Genomic DNA, 16,991 nt, shown 5'->3' with positions numbered 1-16,991 from the left:
CTCCTTTCGCTCATTCTTATCCGCTGCGGCGCGTTCTTCCTGCAGGCGCGCGTCCTCTCCTTCATTCTCTGCTCTCTGGTTCTCGTCGGGTGCGCGTGCGCACCACCCACTCCAGCACTTCCTCTTTCAGATTTGCAGGTGCTCTGTATCTCCTCTCTGTGATCATGGAGGACCGTGACCTGGAAGTCCTCCAGCACTCCATGTATATAAGGTGATTCCTTCCTCTGCTCCTTGCCTGTCTGTCATTTGTGCTTCTGTGACTCAGGTCTACCATTGTCTTTGCACTGCCTGTTCTGAGTCTCCGCTCTGTCCAGCTAGTTCAGCTTCTCTGCCTTCCCAGGCTTCCTTGTCTCCTCGCCCAGTCCAGTCCTTCCTGTGTCCTCTCCGTACTATTTAGTCTGGAGTCTCTCTCCTGTCCCGCTTCCTTTGTGTCTTCCCCTTCACAGTTCTCCTTTGGTCTCACTGGTTCCCAGCTCTTACCTAATTGTACTTCATCTTGTCTCACTCTGTCCGTCCTGCGCCTAGCTTCTCTATCTTGTACTTCCTACTACCTGTCTCCGGGTTCCAGCTTCTGCGGCAATAGTCTCCCTTGGGTCTGCCCCTAACGCTCCCTGTATAGGGGGTGGTCTACCTGGTCAACTCCCCCTTGGTTCGTTGTCGTGGATCTGCGGGTCCACCCCAGGTATTCCAATAGGACTGCACTCGGATGACATCTGAGTGCAGTCTGATTCTCACACCCGCAGTGTCTTCTGATTTATTCACACTGCGGAGCTGGGATTCATTGGCATGCGCAGTGCATATCTTCGCCTCTCCGTCATCTCCATCCTCCCTCTTCAGACTGTGCCGTGTCACGGCCGTGGCATGCGATTAGGGATCAGCTGACGCTGCACAGTCTGAAGAAGGCGGAAGGAGATGAGTGAGAGGCGAAGATTTGCACTGCTCATGCCCATGAATCCCAGCCCTGCAGTGTGAATAAATTAGAAGAGATTGCGGGGCGGGATCTGGGGCAGGGCGGCCACACAGGTGCAGCTAGCCTGACAACAAATAATGTCAGAAGATGGGCAGCGCTAACTGCCCATGGCCAAGGGATAACATAACAGTGCTGGCTTCGGGACAGATTTAAACAACGCTGAGGAGGCGGCGCCCGGCGCCAAAGGGGTATGAATGACGGCTGTGCTGCATTTCATTAAGAAGGAAGTCCCGCCTCCGGAATGGTTTCACGGTATGAGGGGACACATTTTATAAGTGTTAACTTCAGCGTGTGCAAGGAGCATAATTAAAAGAGCCACCTTTTCCTTGTGCAGCATTAGTGCTGCCCAAGGTGGCTCTTTTAGTTGCAAACGCCTGGGGGGTTAAAGGTTCCCTTTCAACTTGCTCCAATTAGGCCTCAGCCTACAATCTGCTTCTCATGTAATTCCCTGGGCTCCAACACTGCCAGTTGCTGCTCCGAAGTGTCTTTGGCACGGGTACTCCCTCCTGCCCAGCCCGGTTCCAGCATGCCAGCTGTTTCGGGTAGTATCAAGGTCACTTTGCCTACAATACGTTGTCATGTCGTGTTACGGTCGGGTTTGCTGACTTTATGGTGCCTGCAGCTTAGGTGCTTCCTATGTGGGCTGTGGGAACTGGCAATCAAGGCTGGTTCCGTAGTGCCAATAGGACAAGCTCCCCCGGTAGGACTATGGGTTTTTGATAACTCCGGCCGGCTCGCAGAATAGCAATTTTTTTTTCATATGGACCTTCTGCTGCCTATCTGAGGTCCAGCACCATTAGCTGGTTCTTAGGATGACAAGCTTGAATAGGTCCCCCTGGTTCCAGTACCGTCAGCTGGTTCCAGGCAGAGCCTTTAGCTTAGGTGCCTCCTTCAGGGTATCTGAGTTCCACCAACGTCTTGTGGTCCTTGGTAGTGCTTTCTAGCACGGGTACCTCCTGCTTAGTAACTGGGTTCCAGTAACGTCAGCTGGTCCTCAGTAGTTCCATTGGCTCTTGTACCTTCGGCTACCCATCCTGGTTCCAGTACCGTCAGCTGGTTCTCGGCAGTGTCTTTTGCTCTTGTACCTTCTGCTCCCCATCTTGTTTCCAGTACCGTCAGCTGGTTCCAGGCAGAGCCTTTGGCTTAGGTGCCTCCTTCTGGGTATCCAAGTTCCACCAATGTCTGGTGGTACTTGGTAGTGCTTTCTGGCACGGGTACCTCCTGCTTAGTAACCGGGTGCCAGTAACGTCAGCTGGTCCTCGGTAGTTCCATTGCCTCTTGTACCTTCGGCTACCCATCCGGGTTCCAGTACCATCAGCTGGTTCTCGGCAGTGTCTTTTGCTTTGTACCTTCTGCTCCCCATCCTGGTTCCAGTACCGTCAGCTGTTTCCAGGCAGAGCCTTTGGCTTAGGTGCCTCCTTCTGGGTATCCGAGTTCCACCAACGTCTGGTGGTCCTTAGTAGTGCTTTCTGGCACGGGTACCTCCTGCTTAGTAACCGGGTTCCAGTGGCGTCAGCTGGTCCTCGGTAGTTCCATTGCCTCTTGTACCTTTGGCTACCCACCCGGGTTCCAGTACCATCAGCTGGTTCTCGGCAGTGTCTTTTGCTCTTGTACCTTCTGCTCCCCATCCTGGTTCCAGTACCGTCAGCTGGTTCCAGGCAGAGCCTTTTGCTTAGGTGCCTCCTTCTGGGTATCAAAGTTCCACCAACGTCTAGTGGTCCTTGGCAGTGCTTTCTGGCACGGGTACCTCCTGCTAAGTAACCGGGTTCCTGTAACGTCAGCTGGTCCTCGGTAGTTCCATTGGCTCTTGTACCTTCGGCTACCCATCCGGGTTCCAGTACCATCAGCTGGTCCTTGGCAGTTCCTCAGCGTTCTTGTACCTTCTGCTACATTTCCAAGTTCAAGACACTAAAGACGACCCTGATGAACCCAGAGACGACGACCCCTGAGACGACGACCCCTGAGACGACGACCCTGGAGACGATGACCCTGATAACCACCCCGAAGAAGATGATGATCCTGGAGACGACGACCCTGGAGACGACGACAATGAAGACCGAGAAGCAGAAGAACAAGCAGCTGCAGAACAAACAGCAGAAGAACATTAAGCATAAGACTAAAAATCAGAGCAAAAGATATTATCTAAATTATAAGCAGAAGAAGACTAAGCAGTGTATGGGGGTGAGTCCGTTCCTCCTCGTGGTGCCCCTGGAAAAAACCTGCTGCTGCAGCCCAAACTGAACGCGGACAAATCCTTTTGTAAATCTTTTGTGACAGGCAGAACGGAAGGTGGAATCTTCAAACTTTTATAGATAACAACTACTGGAAGGCCTGTCACAAATACGAATATGATGAAGAAGAAGAATATGAAGAAGATGAAGTAGAATATGAAGAAGAATAATAGTTGAATAAAAAGAATATGAAGAATGTAAAAAAAAGAATAATAGGAAGAAGGTGAAGAAGAAGAAGATGAATAAGGTGAAGGAGAAGTTGGTATCGGAAGGTATCACTCAACACTACTGGATGCCTGAATAAAGTCTAACTCTGAGTTCCTCAATAGGGCATGAGACAATAGGTTTTTTAAACTTGACCGCTAATAATTTGAATTCTTCCCTTACTTTACTATTTCTTCCTTCCCCACTATTTACATCCTGTTTTGCTTAATTATCATGTTTATATCAATGTATACATCAATGTATTTTAATGCAATTTCCAGAAAAAAGAAAAAATGAAGTACCTGCACTGCCGCCTAACGCGATCACCTATCAGCGTGTCCATTGCTGCTATACCAGTACCAATACCAACTACTCCATATACGGGTGCTTCGGGTGCATAACCAAAAAGTACATCAAATTCAGAAAAAAGGAGAAAAAAACGGTTTGCACTCACCCAGCCCGATAAAACAATGAAGTCTTTATTAGGACATATGCGAAATGGACCAGGAGATCATGTTGACTACAGGATGACAGGTGTTTTGTGCACCCAGCACTTCCACAGATGCCGAATGTCAAAACGGGAAATGAGGTAACAATTTATGCAATTGCAAACCCTCCCCAGAAATGACATAATACAAGAAAACTCTCCCTACCCCGAAATGTGAAAAAGAAAAAAGAAAAGAGAAGAACAAAAAAGAAAAAAACACATTATTCATAAAACATTAGTGACCACATATTAAAAAGAATACAAACAATTCAACAAAAAACGGAAAGCAAAAAAAACAAATACACATCAGCAAACAAATAAACATTAAATAAAAGAAAAACTTGCAGAAAGACTGGCAAATCAATTTTCTCTTTTAGGCCCATTGGGCCCAATGCGTTAGTACGCAATATCCATGTCGCCTCCCTCCTTAGAAGGAGCCTATTCAAATCCCTGCCTTGTTGCGGTAAAAAAACTCTTTCCAAACCCACAAATACGAGTGACTTTATATCTCCATTGTGCATCTGTCTAACATGAGTAATGAGACTGGTGTTCCCCCTTACTCGTACGAACTGAACTGAAGTGTTCCCTTATACGGACAAAGAGGGGACGAAAAGTTTTTCCAATATAGTAAAAACCGCATGGGCACAAAATAGCATACACCACATGCGTGGTTTTACAAGAAATAATGATCTGTGGGGCCAATTTTACAAGTCCTATCAGTCTGGTGAAAGGGCGGGCAGTGTAATTTTTGTTCCTTTCACCTTTTTTTTAACATTTCGGGGTAGAGGGAGTTTTCTTGTATGATGTATTTTCTGGTGAGGGGTTCATTAGCATAAATTGTTACCTCATTTTCCGTTTTGATATTCGGGATCTGTGGAAGCGCTGGGTGCGCGAAACAGCTGTCATCCTGTGGTCAACATGATCTCCTTGTCCATTTTGCATATGTCCTAATAAAGACTTCATTGTTTTATTGGGCTGGGTGAGTGCAAACCGTTTTTTTTCTCCTCTTTTTTTGTATTTTAATGCAAATCGATAAAGTGCCCAGGCACCTTAGATAGCAAACTCTCTCTCTACACCACCTACTCATGAATGCTCAGCTTGGACACACATTCAAATCTTTTCAATGGGAAGACAGGAGAAAGCTGCAGCCAGACAGCTCTGGCAGTAGCTTAACTCCAGTGAGAACAACAGGATGGGGTGTTTATATTTCAATATCTCAATTCTTCCCACCAATACATTAGATGGTCTGATAATCCTTCAGAAATCATTTTCACTGACATTTGTCTAGTGTGTGGACCTCTAATACTTTGCTATGGGGGTCTGTTTTCTTCTGTTTACCAGTGATTTGGAAGTTTCCAGACAATGGTTTTGTTGATGGTATTGGTGTTATATTTAAATGGATCAGGGTTAGAGCAGATGCAAACGAGAAAATTGAGTCAATTATGCAATTCACACTTTAAGCAATCCTGATCAGAGTTTGATAAGTGTGATCTTCTTCTCCGAGAAGATGGAGAAAAAAAATTATCCTTCATTCTACGAGTCCGTGGTCATGTTTTCCTTCCACTTCATGGCCGAGAGCGGTCTTAATATCAGATCAACCTCAAGCATGCTCAGTCCGAGGAAAGAAATCGGGCATGTGCTCGGCCTCATAGAATAACATTGGATAGGGTGCGATCTCATGTTTTGTCGGATCATACTCGGACCCATAATGGTTGCCTGCACTAGCCCTTATTCTCACACAACACCTAGAGCACACCAAATATTGGGTGAATAAACAAAACACAACAAATATTGTTATTTGAATTTTGATTAAAATATTGTAAATTTATTCTAATATCTTCATAATTTTAATGTTTTTCTCTTGTCTTTAATATAGTACCTAGAACTGCGATTTAGCAGAGTCGTCCGTTATGCAGCAACAATAATGTACATTGTGCAAACGGTAAGAACCTTCAAATATGCATCATCATAAACTGTAAAATATATATATATATATATATATATATAAAAATATACATTGCTGCCAAGAAAAAGATATATATTTTGCTACTTGGCTTACTGACACAATATTACAGTCAGATGTTCAGTTTTCAGCTAAAAGGAAATTGCAATGGCTATCCAGGGATGTGACGTTCTAGGAACTGGAATGGGATCTGTCCAAAGTATAGACAAGATTACTGCCATTTTTTAGAAAAGTAAAAATTTACTTTTGGGTAATGTAGGTTAATTAACTTGTTATTCTGCCAGTAATAATAACTACAATGACTCATAATTAGTGATGAGTGAGCATGCTCGGATATCATGTTATCCAAGCATGCTCAGGTGTTATCTGAGTATCTTGGGCATGTGCAACACATGTGCTTGTTTGCAAATCATGCAGCTGCGGGTACTCGAACATATTATCCAAGCACCCTCAACATACTCAGATAAGACCCGAGCTTGCTTGGATAACATGTTATCCAAGAACATGACCTTATCACTACACATAATCCTGTTCAAGAACATTTGGAAAAGTTTCATATAATAGTATCATATAATACAGAAATGTCATTATATTTACAAGAGAACATGGCCTGGAAGGGGAATCGATTTAAATATGCAAAAAATAAAACCCTAAAAATACGATGGGCAAATGTCTCCAATTTAGATTGTGTGTTGTTGGAATGCTTTCACAACTTTAGAATTAAAATATTAAAAAAAGACGTACAAATTTTAGTGAAAACCACAGATCCAAAGTTAAGCTAATAAATATATTAAAAAGCGGTTGCACTAGTTAAGTTAGAAAACATTCAAAATGACTGCACTCAAATAGTGATAATACAATTGAACTTTATGAATTCTTCCACAAATACAATAAACTTAAACTTTAAAAATAGTTAATAAAAATAGAGATAACCATCATAATGTCAGTTCATGTGCCAATTAAGGTCTAAAAACAGTGCCAGTTCCTCTAATTCATGAAAACTGTAGTAAGAATTCTAGTACTGTGCATGTAGACACATGCCCCTTTCAACCCCTTTCTGACATTTGTAATAATATGTCCCAGTGCCCTGGGCGTATCTGACCAGGAAGGTATTACTACTGCATGGCAATCGCCCGTGCACACAGGCTGTGCGTTGGCGATCACCGCCAGGTGTCAGCTGATTCTGACAGCTGACACCTGGCAATAAGTGCCAGGAGTTGTCACACACTGTTCCCGGCTTTTTAAGCCCCTAAATGCTGTGATCGAAAGCAATCGCAGGATTCCGGGAGCTGACAAATAGGCTCTCCATGCATGTGTTGTGACTGTCACACAGCTACGACCCATGCAGCTGCAGAGCCGAACAGCTGATCAGCCTGAGCAATTCAGGAAGCCGGGTCTTAAGAGAGTATATTCCAAACCCATCCCATCTGCTCCTGGGTAAGAATGAGGTAAGAAAGATAAAAATGAAAACACAACAAATTAGATTTGTCCATATTTGTAACGTTTTCTCTTTCTGCGAGTCGTCAATAAATGTTGATGTTCTCTCATTTGCATAGCCATGATTTATAAGAGTAAACCAGAACTGAAATGTAAGCTCCCCAGATGACCACAAAATAACCATGTAGTTCTATGCAAATTGTCTTTTCAGGGAAAAAGAGGACTTAAACTCTATAGCTCCATCTGTTGGAAGTAGCGATCCTACAAGTCACAATCAACACTTTAATGAGTCGTGCAATATGACTTAGGATAAAAGCCAAATCAGTATCTCAATTCGCAGACACTACACGGTGTTTCGGGCTGTTGGCCCTCGTCAGTGCGAAGCATGAGATCTAATTTGGCTAGGTGAGAGGCTCTGGACTGGGGTCTTAGGGGCAACGTTTCTGACATGTAGTTTGAATAATTGTGCCACCATCACTGTGCCTATAGCAATTCAAGTCATGCCACTATTAAAACAGCAACCAAACTTTCCCAAAAAATAACCAACTTCCGTAACTCTACCACAATTAGTCATAGTGGCATATTACAGTAGCAGTCATAGTACCGTTGTAGCAAGAAAATATGGTACCTTCTCACCACTGCTTTATTCATGACTAACACAGGGTTAAATGTAAGTGGACTATCAGCTGCAACTCACATTAACTTTCTATTTAATTCAATTAATTTTCTTATGCTGCAGCTGATCTTATTGGTTAAGATGAGAGCGTTGATTCAATGTGAATCAATTTTGAGTCCAATTTTTTTAAATTTTTATTCTAAAAATTTGCAATTTGATTCTCATAAAATTAACTGAATTTTATAAACAATGCAAAAAAAATTGCTCAGTCACAGAAAAATGATATGACCTCATGTGCAACCATGACAGATTTCCCATACTGCCTTATAACAATTACATCACAGTGCATAGCACAGCCAATCAGAAGAGACTATCACTGCATTTATAAAAGCACTCCTGTTCTCAAACTGACAGTTGTTGGAGGAGCATGTGATCAAAGGAGGAGGTTGATTGATGGGCAGGTTGTTATGTAGCTAATGACAGGTGTTATGAAGGCAATCCAGAAACACAGTGTGCTTAGCGATCAGAGCGCACACAGTGATCTGACAAATACCCAAAAATACAAGAACGAGCTCTGAGACGTGGAAACTCTGTAGACTGCACACCTGATCCTATCCTAAACACAACTAAAAGCGGCTGTGGATTGCGCCTAACAACTACCTAGGCAACTCGGCACAGCCTAAGAAACTAGCTAGCCTGAAGATAGAAAAATAGGCCTGACTTGCCCCAGAGAAATTCCCCAAAGGAAAAGGCAGCCCCCCACATATAATGACTGTGAGTAAGATGAAAAGACAAAACGTAGGGATGAAATAGATTCAGCAAAGTGGGGCCCGATATTCTAGGACAGAGCGAGGACAGTAAAGCGAACTTTGCAGTCTACAAAAAACCCTAAAGCAAAACCACGCAAAGGGGGCAAAAAAAACCCACCGTGCCGAACTAACGGCACGGCGGTACACCCTTTGCGTCTCAGAGCTTCCAGCAAAACAAAAGACAAGCTGGACAGAAAAAAAGCAACAAAAAAGCAAAAAGCACTTAGCTATACAGAGCAGCAGGACACAGGAACAATCAGGAGAAGCTCAGATCCAACACTGAAACATTGACAAGGAGCAAGGATAGCAGCATCAGGCGGAGTTAAGTAATGAAGCAGTTAACGAGCTCACCAGAACACCTGAGGGAGGAAGCTCAGAAGCTGCAGTACCACTTGTGACCACAGGAGTGAATTCAGCCACAGAATTCACAACAGTACCCCCCCCTTGAGGAGGGGTCACCGAACCCTCACCAGAGCCCCCAGGCCGACCAGGATGAGCCGCATGAAAGGCACGAACAAGATCGGAAGCATGAACATCAGAGGCAAAAACCCAGGAATTATCTTCCTGAGCATAACCCTTCCATTTAACCAGATACTGGAGTTTCCGTCTAGAAACACGAGAATCCAAAATCTTCTCCACTATATACTCCAATTCCCCCTCCACCAAAACCGGGGCAAGAGGCTCAACAGATGGAACCATAGGTGCCACGTATCTCCGCAACAACGACCTATGGAATACATTATGTATGGAAAAGGAGTCTGGGAGGGTCAAACGAAAAGACACAGGATTGAGAACCTCAGAAATCCTATACGGACCAATAAAACGAGGTTTAAATTTAGGAGAGGAAACCTTCATAGGAATATGACGAGAAGATAACCAAACCAGATCCCCAACACAAAGTCGGGGACCCACACGGCGTCTGCGATTAGCGAAAAGTTGAGCTTTCTCCTGGGACAAGATCAAATTGTCCACTACCTGAGTCCAGATCTGCTGCAACCTATCCACCACAGAATCCACACCAGGACAGTCAATACCACCACGCGATGCTTAGCTCCTTCAAGCCAATGACGCCACTCCTCGAATGCCCACTTCATGGCCAGCAACTCTCGATTGCCCACATCATAAATACGCTCAGCGGGCGAAAACTTCCTGGAAAAGAAAGCACATGGTTTCATCACTGAGCAATCAGAACCTCTCTGTGACAAAACCGCCCCTGCTCCAATCTCAGAACCATCAACCTCGACCTGGAACGGAAGAGAAACATCTGGCTGACACAACACAGGGGCAGAACAAAAACGACGCTTCAACTCCTGAAAAGCTTCCACAGCAGCAGAAGACCAATTAACCAAATCAGCACCCTTCTTGGTCAAATCGGTCAATGGTTTGGCAATGCTAGAAAAATTACAGATGAAGCGACGATAAAAATTAGCAAAGCCCAGGAACTTTTGCAGACTTTTCAGAGATGTCGGCTGAATCCAATCCTGGATGGCTTGGACCTTAACTGGATCCATCTCGATAGTAGAAGGGGTAAAGATGAACCCCAAAAATGAAACTTTCTGCACACCGAAGAGACACTTTGATCCCTTCACAAACAAAGAGTTAGCACGCAGGACCTGAAAAACCATTCTGACCTGCTTCACATGAGACTCCCAATCATCTGAGAAGATCAAAATGTCATCCAAGTAAACAATCAGGAATTTATCCAGATACTCACGGAAGATGTCATGCATAAAAGACTGAAACACAGATGGAGCATTGGCAAGTCCGAACGGCATCACTAGATACTCAAAATGACCCTCGGGCGTATTGAATGCAGTTTTCCATTCATCTCCTTGCCTGATTCTCACCAGATTATACGCACCACGAAGATCTATCTTAGTGAACCAACTAGCCCCCTTAATCCGAGCAAACAAGTCAGATAACAATGGCAAGGGATACTGAAATTTAACAGTGATCTTATTAAGAAGGCGGTAATCAATACACGGTCTCAGCGAACCATCCTTCTTGGCTACAAAGAAGAACCCTGCTCCCAGTGGTGATGACGATGGGCGAATATGTCCCTTCTCCAGGGATTCCTTCACATAACTGCGCATAGTGGCGTGTTCGGGCACGGATAAATTAAATAATCGACCTTTAGGGAATTTACTACCAGGAATCAAATTGATAGCACAATCACAATCCCTATGCGGAGGTAGAGCATCGGACTTGGGCTCTTCAAATACATCCTGATAATCAGACAAGAACTCTGGGACCTCAGAAGGGGTGGATGACGAAATCGACAAAAATGGAACATCACCATGTACCCCCTGACAACCCCAGCTGGATACCGACATGGAATTCCAATCCAATACTGGATTATGGGTTTGTAGCCATGGCAACCCCAACACGACCACATCATGCAGATTATGCAACACCAGAAAGCGAATAACTTCCTGATGTGCAGGAGCCATGCACATGGTCAGCTGGGCCCAGTATTGAGGTTTATTCTTGGCCAAAGGTGTAGCATCAATTCCTCTCAATGGAATAGGACACCGCAAAGGCTCCAAGAAAAACCCACAACGTTTAGCATAATCCAAATCCATCAGATTCAGGGCAGCGCCCGAATCCACAAACGCCATGACAGAAAACGACGACAAAGAGCATATCAAGGTAATGGACAGAAGGAATTTGGACTGTACAGTACCAATGACGGCAGAACTAGCGGACCGCTTAGTGCGCTTAGGACAATCAGTAATAGCATGAGTGGAATCACCACAGTAGAAACACAGACCATTCAGACGTCTGTATTCCTGCCGTTCAACTCTAGTCATAGTCCTATCGCACTGCATAGGCTCAGGTTTAACCTCAGGCAGTACCGCCAAATGGTGCACAGATTTACGCTCGCGCAAGCGTCGACCGATCTGAATGGCCAAAGACAAAGACTCATTCAAACCAGCAGGCATAGGAAATCCCACCATGACATCCTTAAGAGCCTCAGAGAGACCCTTTCTGAACAAAGCTGCCAGCGCAGATTCATTCCACTGAGTGAGTACTGACCATTTCCTAAATTTCTGACAATATACTTCTATATCATCCTGACCCTGGCACAAAGCCAGCAAATTTTTCTCAGCCTGATCCACTGAATTAGGCTCATCGTACAGCAATCCGAGCGCCAGGAAAAACGCATCGACACTACTCAATGCAGGGTCTCCTGGCGCAAGAGAAAATGCCCAGTCTTGAGGGTCGCAGCGCAAAAAAGAAATAATAATCAAAACCTGTTGAATAGGATTACCAGAAGAATGAGGTTTCAAGGCCAGAAATAGCTTACAATTATTTTTGAAACTTAGAAACTTAGTTCTATCTCCAAAAAACAAATCAGGAATAGGAATTCTTGGTTCTAACATAGATTTCTGATCAATAGTATCTTGAATTTTTTGTACATTTATAACGAGATTATCCATTGAAGAGCACAGACCCTGAATATCCATGTCCACACCTGTGTCCAGAATCACCCAAATGTCTAGGGGAAAAAAAAAAAGTGAACACAGAGCAGAAAAAAAAAAAAAATGATGTCAGAACTTTTTCTTTCCCTCTATTGAGAATCATTAGTAGGCTCCTTGTAATGTTATGTAGCTAATGACAGGTGTTATGAAGGCAATCCAGAAACACAGTGTGCTTAGCGATCAGAGCGCACACAGTGATCTGACAAATACCCAAAAATACAAGAACGAGCTCTGAGACGTGGAAACTCTGTAGACTGCACACCTGATCCTATCCTAAACACAACTAAAAGCGGCTGTGGATTGCGCCTAACAACTACCTAGGCAACTCGGCACAGCCTAAGAAACTAGCTAGCCTGAAGATAGAAAAATAGGCCTGACTTGCCCCAGAGAAATTCCCCAAAGGAAAAGGCAGCCCCCCACATATAATGACTGTGAGTAAGATGAAAAGACAAAACGTAGGGATGAAATAGATTCAGCAAAGTGGGGCCCGATATTCTAGGACAGAGCGAGGACAGTAAAGCGAACTTTGCAGTCTACAAAAAACCCTAAAGCAAAACCACGCAAAGGGGGCAAAAAAACCCACCGTGCCGAACTAACGGCACGGCGGTACACCCTTTGCGTCTCAGAGCTTCCAGCAAAACAAAAGACAAGCTGGACAGAAAAAAAGCAACAAAAAAGCAAAAAGCACTTAGCTATACAGAGCAGCAGGACACAGGAACAATCAGGAGAAGCTCAGATCCAACACTGAAACATTGACAAGGAGCAAGGATAGCAGCATCAGGCGGAGTTAAGTAATGAAGCAGTTAACGAGCTCACCAGAACACCTGAGGGAGGAAGCTCAGAAGCTGCAGTACCACTTGTGACCACAGGAGTGAATTCAGCCACAGAATTCACAACAGCAGGTCACATGCCCCCAACTCCTACCTCACCCTCCGCTAGCAGCCATTTTGAGAACAGCAACTCAGTGTAGTCCATGAAGAAGCCTGCACATACAAGTGCAGGATGAGAACCTGTAATACATATACAGTATATTAATAGGTGCCACAACATATCCATAACACATTTGTAAAAATGAAGGTCAAGTGGCCAGCTCTGTAATGTAGATCTTATAAATACACGTTTTAAGAAAGTCAAGTCAATAATCTATCCCATTGTACTTCTGTTGAATTAAACGTCTTGTTAGGCTAGGTTCAGATTGCGTTAGTGCAATCTGTTTAGCGCCCAGCGGATTGCGCTAACGCAATGTGTTGTAAAGGGGACGCGTTAAACATCCCCGCTCTCGCAGATCCCTGATCCCTGATCCCCAAGCAGCGTCCGCGGCGCGCCACAAAACTCCGGCACATCGCTAGCACATGCCGAAAATGGCACGCGCTAAAGATGCGCGTCCCCATTGCTGTTAATGGGCGCACTAACGGACGCGTTGCACGACGTTAATTTCGCTGTGCAACGCTGTCCGTTAGCACGGTCCCATTAATGCAATGGGAACCTAGCCTTACTGAGTCTTGGTACCAAGATTCAATATCAAATCATTGTTGAAGACATGGATAACAAACTTAACAACTTCTTCCCTGGTGAAATATTTCATTCTGAGTTTCCCATTTCCAATCTAAAATCTGTACTGTAATTTTGATTTTTAGATCCTTTACACTGGAGTGGTCGTCTATGCACCAGCATTGGCTTTGAATCAGGGTAAGTCAACCTATCAGCCTTCCATGGTTGCTCTCATTAGTCTGACTTTACAAAATATTTAGTCTATTTAAGTCCTTCATATGTGTGCTGCAAATTACATAAGTCTGTCTATGTGTGATTTATATGCCGGGTGCTGGTGTATGCAGTGGGCTCATCATATGCCTCCAATAGTAGCAACCAAAGCTAGCCCTAATTGCTAATGTCAAGTTACATTTAAGGTGCAAGGCCATATTGGGGCTCTATTTTGCACACCAATGGCCCTCTTTCCCCAGCAATGCTGTCACAGGATGCTGATGGTTTGTCATCAAAAGATCAAAGAATTGAAGTTCAAGTCCCATAGTGGGACTAAATAAATAAGTAAAAAAGAACAGTTTAAAAAAATCTAATTACCCTTCTTTTTCAGCCACCACACCTTCCTTCCAAACTGTCATATAAAGCAATCACAGTGTCATATTGTTCCCTAAAATTGTAATATCAACATCCACTCACTGTGCAAAAAAACATGCTCTCACAAAGGTCCAATGAATAATAATAATAAAAAGATTTGGCAATACAAGTAAATTATTTTTAAAAAAATCTTTGAACTTGTTTTTAATCTATAATTTAATTTAATTGTTTAAATAAATAAAAATATTCGATTTCACTTTAATTATACTAACTTGTAGATTCAGGTTGCCTAGTAATTTTTACTGCAGAATGCACATCATAAAGACAATCCAACGGTGTATTTCAAAACTACAAATTATTTCACTAAAACAATACCTCATACAGCTATGTTGATGGGAAAATAAAAAAAAGTTAAGAATCTTAGATGAGAGATAGGAAAAATTGAAAGCTCAAAAAAAAAAAAAACTGGCTGCTGAAGGAAAAGGTTAAAAGGGAGCTAAAATAACTATTTTTTCAAAGTCTTATTATAACAGGTAAAGTAGTAGGTAAGTTTCTTTCAAAATGTAGTTGCTTATTCAATAAACATGTCAACTCTGTAAGATTAATATCCCTCTATTACAAGCTGCCTGCCATAAGGTAAAACACCGCAAGTCCAATTTGGAACCATCATTATTCCTAATTATCCGCCTCCAAGCTGTTACATATGGGATCTTGACCTGTGTCCTTCCCATAAGGTGATTCTAAAACGAATCATTCTTGTCTTCATCACGATCATTAATCATAGATGTAATTATTCCCTCTTATTACCAGTCCATGTGTTCAGAGACTACTACCTGGACAGACAGATATTCAGTTCCAAAGAAATGTGATAGAATTCATTCGTCAGATTGGGATTCTCAGACTATCATGTCAAAATTATTTTTTGTCTGCTTAAGTACATCCACTTCTAAGTGTAAAAGTCCCATGTATGCAAGGACCTTTTTCTAATAAAGCCAAGTCATGCTAATGTTACATAGTAACATAGTAACATAGTTAGTAAGTCCATCCAGTTCAGCCTATATTCCATCATAATAAATCCCCAGATCTACGTCCTTCTACAGAACCTAATAATTGTTCTGTGGCAGATGAGGTTTAACAATGATAAATGTAAGGTTATACACATGGGAAGAAGGAATCAATATCACCATTACACACTGAATGGGAAACCACTGGGTAAATCTGACAGGGAGAAGGACTTGGGGATCCTAGTTAATGATAAACTTACCTGGAGCAGCCAGTTCCAGGCAGCAGCTGCCAAGGCAAACAGGATCATGGGGTGCATTAAAAGAGGTCTGGATACACATGATGAGAGCATTATACTGCCTCTGTACAAATCCCTAGTTAGACCGCACATGGAGTACTGTGTCCAGTTTTGGGCACCGGTGCTCAGGAAGGATATAATGGAACTAGAGAGAGTACAAAGGAGGGCAACAAAATTAATAAAGGTGATGGGAGAACTACAATACCCAGATAGATTAGCGAAATTAGGATTATTTAGTCTAGAAAAAAGACGACTGAGGGGCGATCTAATAACCATGTATAAGTATATAAGGGGACAATACAAATATCTCGCTGAGGATCTGTTTATACCAAGGAAGGTAACGGGCACAAGGGGGCATTCTTTGCGTCTGGAGGAGAGAAGGTTTTTCCACCAACATAGAAGAGGATTCTTTACTGTTAGGGCAGTGAGAATCTGGAATTGCTTGCCTGAGGAGGTGGTGATGGCGAACTCAGTCGAGGGGTTCAAGAGAGGCCTGGATGTCTTCCTGGAGCAGAACAATATTGTATCATACAATTATTAGGTTCTGTAGAAGGACGTAGATCTGGGGATTTATTATGATGGAATATAGGCTGAACTGGATGGACAAATGTCTTTTTTCGGCCATACTATGTTACTATATTACTAATGACTTTTGATTTTGTGAATGCAAAGCAACAAGGCTACCACTTATATCATATACAAGAGACAATTCAGAAAAACAATTGCTCAAAAATCAGAAAACACAAGATGGATATTTACCTCATGTGACATAGCTCGCAAAGTAGCAATCCAGGTTATATATCTCTAGCATGCAACATAAAGATGTTATATTGCACCTGTATTGTTGACAAAGTACACTTGTTGATAAGCCTGTCCTCGGTGATTATACAGCCAAGAAAATGTTGTTGTGTTTGGTTTATGCTGGGGACAGATATTAAGTAGAGTTGAGCGACTTTTCCTTTTTTCGGATCGAGTCGGGTTTCGCGAAACCCGACTTTATCAAAAGTCGGGTCGGCTGAAATCGTCCGATTATTGCGAAAAGTCGGGGGCCGACTGAAACATGAAACCCAATGCAAGTCAATGGGGAATCAAAGTCGGCAGTGAGTGGAGGACAGGAAAACACCTACAGTGCCCATTTTAATGCAAAAACATCAATTCTTATTACTTAAGCTTGTCAATCTTAATTTGCTTTATAATAATAGTTAGGCATTGAAAACTGGGGGTCATTTGGCTAAAGTTGTGGGGGGGTAGGGCTGGCTCAAGATTTTCGTGGGCCCAGGAAACGCTGAATATGTCACGGCAGTGGAGCACGGAGAGGTAAGTATTTCAACTTTGCAAGTGCTGTGATCCTGAGCAAGCAGGGGGGCCTACTCGCTGGCACTGGCACAGGGCCCCTCATAGTACGGCGGTGTGTTT

The 16,991-nt window shown here is 43.3% G+C and overlaps 1 protein-coding gene across 2 annotated transcripts in view; it reads left to right on the top strand.

Annotated features, from left to right (window-relative positions):
• The window catches only part of SLC5A12 (solute carrier family 5 member 12), a 173,536-nt gene that overhangs the window by 10,505 nt on the left and 146,040 nt on the right, over positions 1–16,991 (top strand). For both annotated transcript variants that reach the window (XM_069738367.1, XM_069738366.1), the window contains exons 2-3: positions 5,769–5,834; positions 13,837–13,888. In XM_069738367.1, coding sequence (XP_069594468.1) covers positions 5,769–5,834; positions 13,837–13,888 — 118 coding nt within the window. The remainder of the gene's footprint in view (positions 1–5,768; positions 5,835–13,836; positions 13,889–16,991) is intronic.

Source organism: Ranitomeya imitator, chromosome 9, assembly GCF_032444005.1.
Source record: "Ranitomeya imitator isolate aRanImi1 chromosome 9, aRanImi1.pri, whole genome shotgun sequence".
In the NCBI taxonomy this organism is placed as follows: domain Eukaryota; kingdom Metazoa; phylum Chordata; class Amphibia; order Anura; family Dendrobatidae; genus Ranitomeya; species Ranitomeya imitator.
Note: the sequence above shows the minus strand (reverse complement) of the source record. Positions and strands in the feature narration are given on the sequence as shown.